This window comes from Tupaia chinensis, unplaced genomic scaffold (assembly GCF_000334495.1).
Source record: "Tupaia chinensis unplaced genomic scaffold, TupChi_1.0 Scaffold000658_2, whole genome shotgun sequence".
NCBI lineage: Eukaryota > Metazoa > Chordata > Mammalia > Scandentia > Tupaiidae > Tupaia > Tupaia belangeri.
The window spans coordinates 621656-636168 of record NW_006160180.1 but is presented as its reverse complement, the minus strand read 5'-3'; the positions used below and the strand labels follow the sequence as shown (position 1 = coordinate 636168).

The window sequence follows — 14513 nt, the reverse complement described above, 5'->3', positions numbered from 1 at the left end:
TCCCATCAGACTGATAAATTGTGCACAATTCTGCCAATTAAGACTTAAACTTGTTTGAGTCAAATTAATTAAGAAATATTTCCATAAGCCACAGTAGTTTAAACGTTCTATCACTCTAATTTACAGTGTCTCATTGCAAATACATTATGCTAAATTTACATCTTTTTTTATTCTCACATATAAAGTGTTAAAGAAATATAGTATAATGTCCATGAGATGCAGCCTAATAAGCTGTATTTGGAATAGTTTGGGAAAAACAATGTTTCACTTTTATTCTCAATGTAGTATCACCAGGCAGATAGTAGATGCTCAATAATAATTGCTCTCATGACTACACTGTGAGAACTGCTGGATCAAGGCCTGATGTTGTATATTTGAACACTTCTTAGGAAAAAAAATATTGTAATGAAAGCAATAATTATGGTTAGAAAAACATCACAGAGGTTTTTTTTTTTTTTCCTTTCCTTTATCTTCTATGAATATATACTTTTTAATGGCTTCTGAAGCTTTCAGAAATGTTGTATAAAAATTGTTCCACCAAGGCTAACCCCATAGCATAAATTTAACAGCTCTTCATTGGGAACCAAATCTCACATGGCTAACCATGGTCTGAATTCCAGCCCAGGTAGCTTGATAAACATGTCAGTCATGTGTGCATGCATGCCAAAATTCTAGTAGAGGGAGAAATAGAAGAAAAAGAATTATGGCAACACTATGGTTGCCATAGTTGGGGATTCTCTCCCTCTGTCTCTCACTCTCTCTCTAACAGAAGATATGTGCCTTCTTTTAATAATAATAATAATAAATAAAAAGATTTCAGAAGCATCCATTCCATTACCTTTCTTTTCTGTTCGACTTTTTTTTACTCACCTGTGCTATAAGGAAGAATAATTCCTCCAGAATTAACACCAAAGATATTTTAAAATTCATGCACTTTTCAGCAAGCTGATCACTTTAATAGCCATATTGATGGTCAGGTATAATAGGCAATCTGGTCGTTGTCCTTACACAGTCTATCACGAAAGAATACTGCTACCTTAAGGGCATATTGAAACATAATCTGAAAATACTGATATCATTGATTTCCTTTAGAGGGATAAATTCATTTGAGGGGAAATGCTCCTATAAATCCTAATGGTAGCGTGGGCCTCCTTAGACAAGGAGAAATGCATTTCTGATGTTCACTTTGAGGTTGACTTGTCTTGTCTATAGCACTCACCTAGGCACGTTTCAGAACCTTTGGGAGGATATGCAGCTTGTGAGATAGTTGTGCATGAAGGTGAAATGTGCTACAATAGACACAATTAGTACCATTTATGATTATAGTTTATGGGATGCTGGCATCAGTTCATTAAAAATGTACTGAACTATCAACTCATTTCACACAGGTCATTGAACAGCAATAAAGTGGTATCAGCTCTTCTCCATTATGGCTCTGAGCTGGATTTGAACCAGTGGTTCACAGGAAATAGGCTCTGTTCTATTGTCAGTCTATAAAAACACTTTTATAGAGTTGCAGTATCTCTGTCTATCTATAGCATCTTGTTTCTAAATTCATTCCTTCTCTTTGAAATGGAGACTATCTACAAAGTGTAGTGTAGAAAGCAGAAGTTTTAGGCTTTATAAATTGATTATATTATATTTGTATAGTTTTATATATAATATATTTTGTTATTTATATAGTCATATTTTTATTAAATATTAATAAAGTGGTTACATGTGGCATAATATTGCAAGGTTTTTAGCTGTTAAAGCAGAATAAAAGTTAGGTTCAGTAGTAAAATACAAATTTACTCGTCTTATATAATTCCCTAAGGCTTAAATTTCCAACGCATACAGTTGTAAATAGCTCATGGATTACATCAGTTAAAAGAACATTTACCAAGCAAACTAAACAGTGATCTGTGCTTCAACACATAATTTTTTGTTATTAAAACATTAAGTTTATTGAAGTAAGCATATACACACACTTTAGATCACTTCTAAGAGTAAAATTGTACAAATAGATGCCAAAGTAATATTATCAACATTTTTCAACTGGGATACTGTATAACAGAAGACTGGTAGAGTAGTCCTCCTTTATCCAGGGAGAGAGGTTCCAGGCCCCCCAGAGGATGCCTGAAACCACAGCTAGTACTGAACGGTTTATTTCTTTTACATACATACCTATGATAAAGCCTAATTTATACATTTGGCACTGTAAGAGGAGCAGGATGGAGCAGGTGTGTGCAAGTTTGCATCACGCTACTCGGAGTGGCACACAATTTAAAACTTACCAATTGTCTATTTCTGGAATTTTCCATTTAATATTTTCTGGCTATGGTTGACTGCAAGCAACTGAAACCTCAGAAAATAAACCATGGCGATGGGAGTAAAAATGTAGTACTGGCTACTGGGCAATAATTACTTATGAATTTAATACATTTTTAAAAAGAGAGGGGATTTTGTTATAGGGCGTGTGCACTCACCGGAGAGGCAGAGAGAGAGAGAGAGAGAAATCACCCCCTGGAGGCATGGCCACCTCACAATCCCTTCTCCATTCTCCTCTTAGGATCTCGGACATGCACACACAGGTGCCTAGTGTGGTTTAAGCTGCCTGATCCAGTACTCAAACCATAGTTGCCTACATGGGAGTCTAGCAATGCAACCATTATGCCATCTGCTGGTCTCAATGATTTTAGTATCTTTTAAAGAAATAGTTTGTCATGTATATAATAGAAACTTTATAGAATTTGGTTGCTTAAAATAAGTTTAACTCACAGTTTCAGTACTTGTTTAGAGGCATTCAGATATAAAAGTTGCTCTTTAGGAGCCAGCAGGTGGTATAGTGGTTAAGGCACTGGACTCCCACATGGTGAACCATGGTTCGAATCCCAGACCCAGTGGCTTGAAAATCATGCTGGCCGCAAATGCATACATGTCCAAAATTCAGGGAGGAAGAAGGAGAAGGGATTGTGTTATGGCCATCCACATTCAGTCATCTGTGGGAGGGTGATTTCTCACTTGCCATCTCTCTGTCTCTCTGACTCCAGTGAGCATACATGCTCTACGGTAAAAACCACTAAGAAAAAAATACTAGGCAATAGTGGAGGAAATATATTGATTGCAAAAGTAAAAATATCAAGTAAACATAGTTCCTGGTCATTCAGAAGAAATGAAATAATGCTTTACATATGTATTTGTTCAAATGTATGAAACAGATATTTCTTTTTATTTAGCTGTTTTATATAATTTTGCTAACTAATATAAGTATACTTTTTTTTAACCCTTATTGTTACTCTTTTCAAAGCTTTAATTAGTTTTATGGTCTTCAATTACACAAGATTAAAATTATTATTTATTTTTTTGCATTTTGCCAACTGGACAATTCATAATAAGTTGTCAAATAATAATTGCTGGCTCTTAGTTTTGCACTTAGTTTTACTTCCTTTGATTGTACATTGTGTTGCTTGTTGCAAGTTTATAAGTTTTGTGTTCCGCTGTGCCTGTTTGTCTGGAAGGAGTGTTAATCGACATGTCCTGTGGTCTTCTTTGTAGTCGCAGCGCCGTGTTACCTTTCACCTCCCCGATGGCTCCCAGGAAAGCTGCAGTGACAGTGGTCTAGGAGACCACGAGCCGGTGGGTAGTGGAACCCTGATCTCACACCCTCTTCCTCTGGTTCAGCCACAGGACGAATTCTACGACCAGGCCTCCCCAGACAAGAGGACTGAAGCAGATGGCAACTCTGACCCCAACTCTGGTGAGTCTTCAAAACTTTTTGGATTGGAGTTGTGGTTTTGCTCTGTGCCTGAGCTTTAAATGTTGATCCTAGAGAGCAAGGACAAGGACATTTGGTTGTTTTGGTTGTTTTTTGGTTGGTTTTATTGTCGGTATTGTATTCTTTGAAATATATCAAGACTAGTGTGCTTGATATATTTACTGTTAAATTGAAATGATGAGGCTTCATTTCTGAACTGTTAGGAAGAGAATGAATGCTACAAGGATAATTTCAAGATGCCATTTGTTGAAAGATACCCTGATGTCAGAGATGATAAATGTGAAAACATACATTTGGAATTAATAAAATACAATAGGTAACATGTAGTCAAGAAAAAAAAAAGACAAGAATATAGACGTATATAAAATTGTCTTCTGCAATGCTGTATTTCAACTGATACTTTACCAGAAACAAATTATAAAGGTTTAAACAGTGCTTAAAATAAATGTGAAGGGGAGAGATAACAATATTTGCTTGTTTGGATTATTTGTTTGTATGTTGTCTATTTGAATTTTCGATAAAGTGTTTTTTTACTAGAATGCTGAGTAGAATTTATGAGGCCTAAACTTTTATTCTCCAGACTCACATACCACCTCATAAATCATTACTAATTCAAAATAAGCTTGAGGGTGGGGTGGCGGTACTTCTACCATGGCCTCTGGAGTGCTCCTCCCATTTCATTGATTTTTTTACTGAAAAATAAAATAATTAGTTTATCTTTATGAATGTAATTAAGAGACTAATTCAATAATAGTTATATCCAGTCTAGAGTAATGATCATGTATTCTATTATATTTTGAGTAACATTTTGGGGGGAATACTAATATTGCAGAGACAATGCATATGTGTTGGAGAGACAATGCATGTGTGGCAGCAGGGAAAATATGGTAAATACTTCTCTCAATTTTCTTGTGAACCTAAAACTGCTCGAAAAGTAAGTAACAATAACAATGTATAATAATCATTTATACAAAAGGAACAGAATAAAATAACAGAAAGACTTTTTTTCAAACTCATCTTGAACATTATCTGAAGTGGGTTTCCCACAGTAGGCAATAGAGTATAACCATTTCTTAACTTCTTAGCCATTTCATTTCTTTTGCTCCAACTACTAAAAGTGCTCTGACATTTCTGTGATTGAAGTATGACTATCAAGAGTAGGTGAAGAGCATAAAAAGGCTTTTTTTTTTTCAAATTGCCAGAGGGTGTGTGTGCTCACTAAAGAGAGTGATGGAAAGGCAGAGAGAGAGAAATGGAAAGACCACCCACCAATAGGTGTGTGGTTATGTCTCAATCTCTACTCCTCCATTTCTCCATCTTCCAAGGAATTTGAGCACACTTGCACGAGCACATGGTGTTTTCAAGTTGCCAAGGGGTGGTATTCAAATCAAAGTATGCCATGTGAGATCTGGCTCCCTTAACCACTAAGCCATGGGGTCAACCCAAGGGCTACCTTAGCTTGTTCTTTTTGTAGTGATGCAACATTAGTGATCTCTGACTTCCAGCATTTTAATCTATCTTTTTTTTTTCCCCCAAAAGGGAGGAGATCTTTTATAGCTATGCCTCCTCCCACCCTCAGCTACAAACCCCTCTTTGCAGGCTTCCAGTAAGCGGTTCTTTCCTTATTGGCAAATATCATGTATGTGGAGTTATATTTGAATCTTCTTCTTTAGAGATTTGTTCTTATACCAGGCAATCTGTAAAAAAGATACAAGTAAACTCCATGTCAATTCTGGCTTTTGCTTTACTACACAGTGGGCACATAAGGAAAATATAAGTGAATCTTTTGACTTAACATACCCAGAAGGGCAGGCCAAATCCAGAGAGGCAACCTCTCATCACAGTGAATTTGTGCTGATCAACTATACTATTTACTTAATGGATTCGATCAGTCTTAGCACCATTTACTAAGTAGTTCCATTGAATCAACACTCTACACTTGTCTGAAGAAGTCGGGGTAAGCAGGGCTCATTGTAAGAACTCTTTTTAAACTTATTCTCCATTTTCCAACTTTATGCTCTCCACTTTCAAAACATCTTTTGTTGGAATAAAGCTAAGAGTTTTCCAACTAGTTCTATATCACTTTTTGTTTGTTTTCAAATACATGGAAATGCTTGGCTCTTCCTCCTTTTGGGGCTCAGTCAAAACCAAGAAAAAAACAGCATCTTAAACATACTTGCATGACTTGTTTTAGGATTTGTCTGTAAAGTTTATCATTTATAGAAGTTATCTTCAAAACAGTTGCAAATGTTCAATTTCAGGTTTAAGACTTAAAATTAAACCTAAGACAATGTTTTATGTATTTTGGGTTTTTTTTAGCCAGGAGTACAAAATATTTCAGATATATGTGCAAGAATGTCAGGGGCCAGTGAGTTTAACCAATATGACTTATGAGCTGATGAAAATGTGCTTATATTTATATTGAAACAATTGGATTAGATATTTTAAAATACTCAACTATAAAACAAAGGCAACTTTCCAGATTTTATATTTATATTGATAAAGGAATAATTATGTATTCAATTTATGACGGAATTATATGTCTATGATCAGTCTGGAACAATTGTATTGAGTATAGAAAAGAAAATGATTAGGTTGTCAAGAAAGTCATAACATTGTTTTCTATGTTTGTCTGTGCAAAAATGCGTGATGATTTTCCCGACACCATAATACAAAATCACATTATGTATGTTAATAACTTCACTATTATAGCAGCAATTTTATGCACATAAAAAATAAACATTGGTTGACTCTCAAAGAATATGCATGGTTAAATATTTATTTAGAGAAAAATAAAACGTAGGTTTAAGTACAAAAGTTTCTTCAAATATGTATTTTAATAAAAAATGTGGTTTACCTTGTATAAGAGGACTCCAAAAATTATGTGAGGAAATGAAATTAAAGTACAAGTTTATTTTGGTCCCTTCCAAATTTGAAATGTATAGATTTTTTATAATAGGCATTAGCCATGAGTGTTTAGAAGACTTCCTCGCATTTCTTAATCTGTAGAAATAGTACATTCTCAAATCCAAATTGTAAGGCAAAATACATGAAGGTGTTATGTGGAATTTGTTGTTAATAATAACCATAAAGTAATATTTCATTTTTTAAAAATGTATTTATTAGGAGGGTCAGAAATATTTTAAATGCTTTAATCAGACCCCAGTACAATCTAGTAGTTATTTCTTCTGAACTCTCTAAAGGAAATACATGTTCTGGAAAGAGGAAACAAAGTATGAAATAAAATTAGCATGTTGATGATGGTTGGTGAATTCTAGTAATATTTCATTTTTTAAAAATGTATTTATTAGGAGGGTCAGAAATATTTTAAATGCTTTAATCAGACCCCAGTACAATCTAGTAGTTATTTCTTCTGAACTCTCTAAAGGAAATACATGTTCTGGAAAGAGGAAACAAAGTATGAAATAAAATTAGCATGTTGATGATGGTTGGTGAGTTCTAGACCAAATGGTTGAATAAGTTGCTTTTCTGTTTGTTCTTTTGAAGAGTTTTTTGTTTGTTAGTTTTGGTATGGAGAGAGGAACTGTTTTCACAAAAATGTTTTTGCTTTCTCCTAAGCCCACATATAAGAAAGCCCACATTTGAATTTTCCATTCATAGAAAAGAAAAGAAGACAAGCTATTAAAATGTGGTTAATTTAAGCTGCTTAGGCCAGAACTTTATACAATATGGATAGCTACTTACCCAGTGACATCTTAGACCTGGGCAATAATAGTATTGGGCCAACTGCCAAATGAGAGAAGATAGAAGAGGTTTTAAACCAGGAAAATTAAAACAAACAAACAAAACCTTTTCAAATTTGCTTTGAGAAGTCTCAAAAGTTTTTATCAATCTAGTCACATGGAAAATAGAGACTCAAGGGGATGACACAGCCTTGCACACTCCAACGTTCAACCCAAGCAGTGACTTCATCCACGAGAGAGAATAATGGTCAATAAAATGTCTTTCAACTGGAAGGAACAGTGTTACTTGGTAGAGATGGTGTCCTTACTTGTCACTGAGATGGAGGACAGAGAGGAAGCAGGCAAATGGGAAGCCCTGAGAGCCCTTGGAAGCTAAGAGTTCTTTTGATGTTTAGTGGGACATAAAATGTTAACCTCCTTTGTATATGTCTAGAGCAGAATTAATTAGAATTGCCTAGAAATAGTAAGAGAAACAACTGAATGTTAATTTGTATTAAGATAGTATTGTTATATATTATCTTTACATGTGTAGTCACATTTTTTAATTAGCTTTGAGGAATTTGTGAAGTGAGGTTTAGTGGAATTGGTGTAGCAATCATCAGTAGCAATATCCTCACTACTTCATTTCTCTTCTTGGTCTTCAGTGTAGTTTTCTGTTTGTGGTTTGATAATTCTTATATAACCATGGTTTTATAGCACTAAAATAGAAACTATAGATACAAGTATGGTCTGTAACATTACTAAGTAACATGTGTTATGCCTGTATGAATTTTTATTGTGTTCAAATATAATGTTTCTCATTTGAAAAAGAATCACTGGGCCAGAAGATGGTATGGTGGTTAAAATGTTGACTCTCACATAACTGACACCATGATTCGAGTCCCGGACCCAGCAACTTGAAAAACACTCTAGGCACATATGTGTGAATGTTCAATATTCTTATAGGATAATGGAGGAGAAGGGATGGAAACATGGCCATTCCCCCTTGGAAGTGACTTCTCACTTTCCCTCTGTCTTTTTCTGGCAAGCACACCTACCCTATAGCAAAAACCTTAAAAAAAAAAAAGAAAAGAAGAAAGAAAAATGAAAATATGTACTCATCTCTATAGTAACTGTTTTCATTATGCAGTGTCCTAAAATAAATTAACATTTACAAATTAAGCAATAATTTACAAGATTTGTAAATTATGTTTATATAAGTCTTTACAGTCTTTATTAGACCGTTTATAATTCTTAGGCCACTAATTTGTATATACTATAGACATATTTTATTTTTCTTCCATTTAATTTTTTAAAAATTTCTAACCCCCATCACATTGATGTGTCAGAAATTTTGTTTAATTTTTTTCACAGTTCCGGGAGGATGGGGCTATCATGCCAAAAGAAACTAGATCATTCTGATCTCTGGATTATCTGTCCACTTTTATATCTGTTTTCTCATTTGAGTCACATGTGTTATGAAAGAGTTGCCTTTGCTCCAGATATCCTGGCCTCCACAGAAATATACTGATACCTTCATGCCGAGGAAAGTTGGGCAAAGGAGCTTTTGTGAGGCTGTCTCTGGACGCCCATGCCTGTGTGGATAGTGCAGTCAGTTACTCTCTAAGCTCTTGCTTTCTGGCTCCACTCTGCCATGGCATCTGGCCTCAAGGACTATTTTGTTTTGTTTCGTTTCATTTTAAGAGGTTTTTGCCATAAGGCATGTGCCCTTGTGGAGAGATCAACAGAGACAGTGAGATGGAAAGTGAGAAATCACTCCCCCCTCCAGGGGGGATGGTCATATTGTAATCCCTTTCCCTCTATTCTCCTACCAGGATCTTGGGCACACACACACACATGTGCCCTGCACGATTTTCAAGCCACTGGGTCCAGGACTCAAACCACAGTCAGTCATGGTTTGAGTGACATAGCCAATATGCAGTCTGCTGGTCCAGAGGACTCTGATTTTAATCCTCTGTACATCCCAGAGTCATGCCCAACAGTCATGACGCAGTATCTCTTCTCTCTATTCTCATCCATTCTATCTCTCACCAGATGTTAAGAGTGAAGGTTTTCTGTCTTGGGTCAATGATCCTCACAGATTTTCTTCCTATTTTTCCTTTAATATAATATTCCTCTACCTTACTTGTTTATCTATTTTGCCTCAGTAGCAAGAAAAAACAATTCATGGTATATATTAAACATTCTGAAATAACTATACAATTTGATGGAAGGTTTATATTTTTTTCTATATAACTACTTAAAATAATCTACACAGTAGATTTAAAACTTTCTCAAATAAAAAAAATGTAATTTTACTGTTCTTCATCCTGTCTCTTTTTCATCTAAATGATGAATACAAAGACACTATTTGTCTGAAAAGACTGGAATAGGTAAAGGGATATATCTGAGCAGAAAAATTACATGTTAATATTTTAAAAGTAATTTTACAAATAATTCCATAAAATTATATTTGTGTTTATTGCTAAACCAATTACATCAAATCCTACTAAATTGTATAATAGGTGAATTAAAAATAATAGACAAAAGGTACTATTCCTTTTTAACAAAGTATTTTAAAGAATACATAATGAAGAACCTCACTCATTAATTATTAATTAAACTGAAATATGTTATTATGGGAAATGTAAAGTACACACTTGATTTGAAAATCACATTACAGAATGAGTTGTTGCCCTAGAAAGCTCTAATGATGAGAGAATTTCACTTGTTTCCTTTTATAATATTGTCAAAAAGATACTACAATTTCAGATATAGGTGTTCTAGTCTGTTCTGTTGCTAATAACAGACATGTGTGAGTCTGGGTACTTCATAAAAACAGGGGATCATCCAGCTCAGATTGGAGGTACAAGGTCCAGAGGCTTCATCTGGTGAGGGTCTCCTTGTTGGTGGAAAACACAATGGAGTGCGGGACCTTGCCTCAGAGCAGAGCATTTCCCTGTGTCCAGGTCTATGTCCCTTTATAAACCCGCAAGGGCTCAATTATGGAAGATTCGCCTCATGCCTAATGCTGTCCCAAAGTCTTTACCTTTCAATATCATCATCAGATTAAATCTCTATTTTCTCAACACAGTTGCAATTGCTCACCCAATTTTAACATGCAAACTTTGGATAGAGACATTTCAAACCATATTCGTACATAGGAGCTGGGTTTTTCATGTTTCAACAATTGTTATATTGTAAAGGAGGATGGGATTGTAGTTTTCTTAAAGTTCTCACGGGTAGTGATAGAATATGAAGAATTTATATGAGAAATAGTGTGTTAGGAATTTTTTTAATACTATTTCAGCAAAGTATTGGTAATAATAGCAATTATGGGAATAAATTAAGCAACAAAACATTACTAGCTGTTGAGATGGGGTGATATATATGAGTGGTTATTAAACAATGCTCTCTAATTTTTACATGTTTTAAATTTCCAAAATACAAAGTTGAACTATATAGAGAAAAATTGGCATAAAACTCAGAAATAATATATAAAATACATGAACTTATTTGCATTTTATATCTTCTTCCTTTGTCTACTGTTTTGATCCAAAGATATGGCTTACTATACAAAAGTGAAAGCAGAATTTCTATTGTCTATAGTAAGCATATTTTACACATCTAAGTGTGTTCTAAATGGCAAAGTTGCAATTAAGGAGAAATTTTCAGTAATTACATATGTATTTGTAAGACTAGAACATAACTTGATAATTGCCTTCATTAAAGACCTTTTGAATAAAATAATGTCATTCAAAACATCCCTCCGGAATTTACCAATAAAATCATTAACCACAAACCTCAATGCTGTTCTGTTTGTAGGACACCCAAGGGGAATTTAAGGTAGGGCATGACTGATTTTCCTCTGGAAACCAACATGGTGTCTCTATGTTCTAGGCACATCTAAGCCCTGGAGTGCATAGTCGGCTGCCCCACAAAGGATGCACACATATTCAGTATTGACAACACTCAGGTTTTATTTTATTTTTTTTTTTAATCTCTTACTGCAGGCAAAGATTTATTCCATTTCCAAATAGCACTAAATCATATTTCCTTAAGAAATTAACTCATTAACATGATGATAAACTCCATGTGAATTTCAATAAAATCATTAATTCTAAGAAAATAGTAAGGGGATTTTTTATTTGAAGAGGTTTTTTTTAACAGTTACAACTAGATTGACAAATGAATTTCACTAATTTAAGCACACACAAAAACAATTATGTGATCAGATCAGGAATAGGTTATTAAAACTAATTCAGAATTAAGTCTTAATCTTGTCCCATTGAGAATTATGAATAGAGTTATTTTTATATCTGATATTTCTTTAAATGGTTATTTTAAAGGATTTTCTGTTGTTTAATCATGTGCAAAATTGCGTTTTATATTTACCTGTAAGAGTTCTGATTGTCAAATATCTCAGATTTTACCCAGACTATGCCATGAAAAACACAGTTTGGTTCTCACCAGGATTGACCCATGATAATATTTATTGTGTAACTCTATATATTTATATAAATTCACATATATAAATATACTTGCAGAAATAAACTTTATATATTTGTATATAAATATATATAAATAAATATAAATACAGTTTATACATTTATATGTCAATATATACAATCAATATATTTATATATGTAAATGTTGATTTCTGAGAAAGAGAGAGAGAGACATCCACAACAGAGTCTTCACACCACCATCCACCCCCTAGCTTCAGCCAGCCTGGACACAGGTGCATGTGCTTACCTGTCATGTACAGAAAGACCTCAGGACACTAACTAGGGACCTTCCCGTGTATTTCCAGCATCACGGAGAATAGCATTACCACTGCCACCATGTGGCTGGTCTGCAATTATTACTTGTTAAGATCTATTTATGAGCACAAAATTCTAGTAAATATTTTCTATATTGTTTATAATCCCCCCAACAATACTGTTAATTTGATAGTTTTGCAAGTAAACCGAAGCTTAAAAAGTTTATATCATTTGACTAAAGCTACTTATCAAGTAGCTGAGTCAGAACAGGAACTCAGGAATGTCTGACTCTACAACTTACATTTTTTATTTTTTTAATTATTTATTTAATTTTATTTATTCATTCATTTATTTTAATTTGACCAGACTCTCTCTCTCTCTCTCTCTCTCTCTCTCTCTCACACACACACACACACACACACACACACACACACACACACAGAGAGAGAGAGAGAGAGAAAGCCACCAGGTCCAGTATTTGAACTGTAGTCAGTCATGTGGGGGTGTCCAGTGCCTTATCCACCATGCCATCTGCTGGTCCCCTACAACTTATACTTTTGTTATTCAGAGAATTTGCTTTCAACGAAGACACATTTTTTACTGTAATGTATGATAACATGATCATCTTTGGCATTGTGTTTTAAATTATAGAGCTGCAAGCTTAATTTTAAGAGGAACTTTAAGAACTTGAATATTAAGAAGTGTTGATTGAATAGTCTTTCAGTAGTATGAGCAACCTGTGAGATAATTACTTATGCAGATTTTGGTGCATTTTACTTATTTATTTATTTGTTTTTGGTGGGAGAAGGTTTGTTTGTTTGCTTGCTTTAGATATTAGGCTAATAAAATGTAGACCTTAGTAGGAACTTATAGATGATCCATTATTACATTATTTTATGTGGGAACATTAAAAGGGAAGTGTTTTGCTTAAAGTCACATAGTTTGTTAGTCAAGAATTAAACTTATATATTCTGATCCTTATTGCAATGCTCTTTTCCTGAAACAACCTTTCCTTATTATGACACGTATCTTTTCCTCAAAGGAACTATTTAAAATTGTTTGATTAATAATGGTCTCACTATTAATCTGTAAGGACTATTTACTAACTTTTCCTATCTCCATGCATAACAGCATTGAGTTACATAGATTTAGTACTGAAAGATATTTGAATCACAATATAAAGGGAATTCGATATTTCCCATAGGATTGGCCCTAGCATTTTCAAATAGGTTTAGAACTTTTAATTTCATATGAAGAATATAAATAAAAATATTATATTTCAGACTGTTAACCTTCACTTGAATTTTGGGCTTTTTCAGAGTTATTCCTACTAAATGATCAGAAACTTCTTTATTTCTTTAGAACCAGTAATGCTCTAACTCAAAATCAGATCTCAAATAGACAATTTACACTTTGAGTAAATTTGCCAGTTAATCTCTGCAAAACAACTGCACGGTACAAACTGAAATAAAAATAATGTATATTGAAGTGCTTATGGGGGAAAAAATTAAACCATGACTTTCCTGAAGGGCAAGCATTGATTTCATTGAAAATTTTTTTTTCATGTTTCAGTGTTTTGACAGGAATGGGTATTTTATCATGACTAAACAGTCTACTGAAAATCCTTTCTACATTAGGAATAATGTAAGAAAACCTAAACTAGCTTTTCAATGTTATGAATAAAAACAAAATTTGCTTCAGCCCCAAAGGACAGTATATTATTGGTCACATTTTATGTGATGTCATCTTAGACTGAGTACAGTCTGACAATTGTGAAACTATCTCTAGTTACCAAAAATAGACATAGGGGCCCCACCAAACAAGCAGCATGAGCTTTGAAAAGGGACTGTCCTATTATAGGAAGAGTGGTGCTTTATTGGAATGTTTTCTCAAGGCCTCTTTATATTAGAGCAATATATTTTTAAATGAAATCAAAGAATGTTCTTCATTCAGAATAGGATGTTGAGTTCTGATTTAAGCTGCTTAAAAAATAGCTATAGAATATCTAACAGTAACTCCTCAGTAATCTCTCCTAAGTCATAACTATTGTACAGTAGAAGATTATGATTTAAAATAAGAAGTTCAGGTATTTTAATCCAGAAATACCAATGCTCCACAGGCAGTAAAACCTTGACATAAGCGACAAGCAGAATAATAAAGAGGGAAGGGAAATCAGCCTGTATTCTATCAATATTACATCTTGCTAGCACAACCAAAAGGCTATTTGGTGTTTTAGTTAATTTATTGTTCACCTAGAATATGGAGTATTGAAGGTATTTTACAATCTGTAGTCCTTGAAATGTGAGTTTC

At 34.0% G+C, this 14513-nt stretch overlaps 1 protein-coding gene across 4 annotated transcripts in view; it reads left to right on the top strand.

The window, feature by feature from the left end:
• Positions 1–14513, top strand: part of PCDH9 (protocadherin 9) — a 1049538-nt gene that overhangs the window by 691055 nt on the left and 343970 nt on the right. For 3 of the 4 annotated variants that reach the window (XM_006159778.2, XM_006159777.2, XM_006159779.2), the window contains one exon: positions 3538–3739. In XM_006159778.2, coding sequence (XP_006159840.1) covers positions 3538–3739 — 202 coding nt within the window. The remainder of the gene's footprint in view (positions 1–3537; positions 3740–14513) is intronic. The other variant, XM_006159781.2, reaches the window with a different exon arrangement.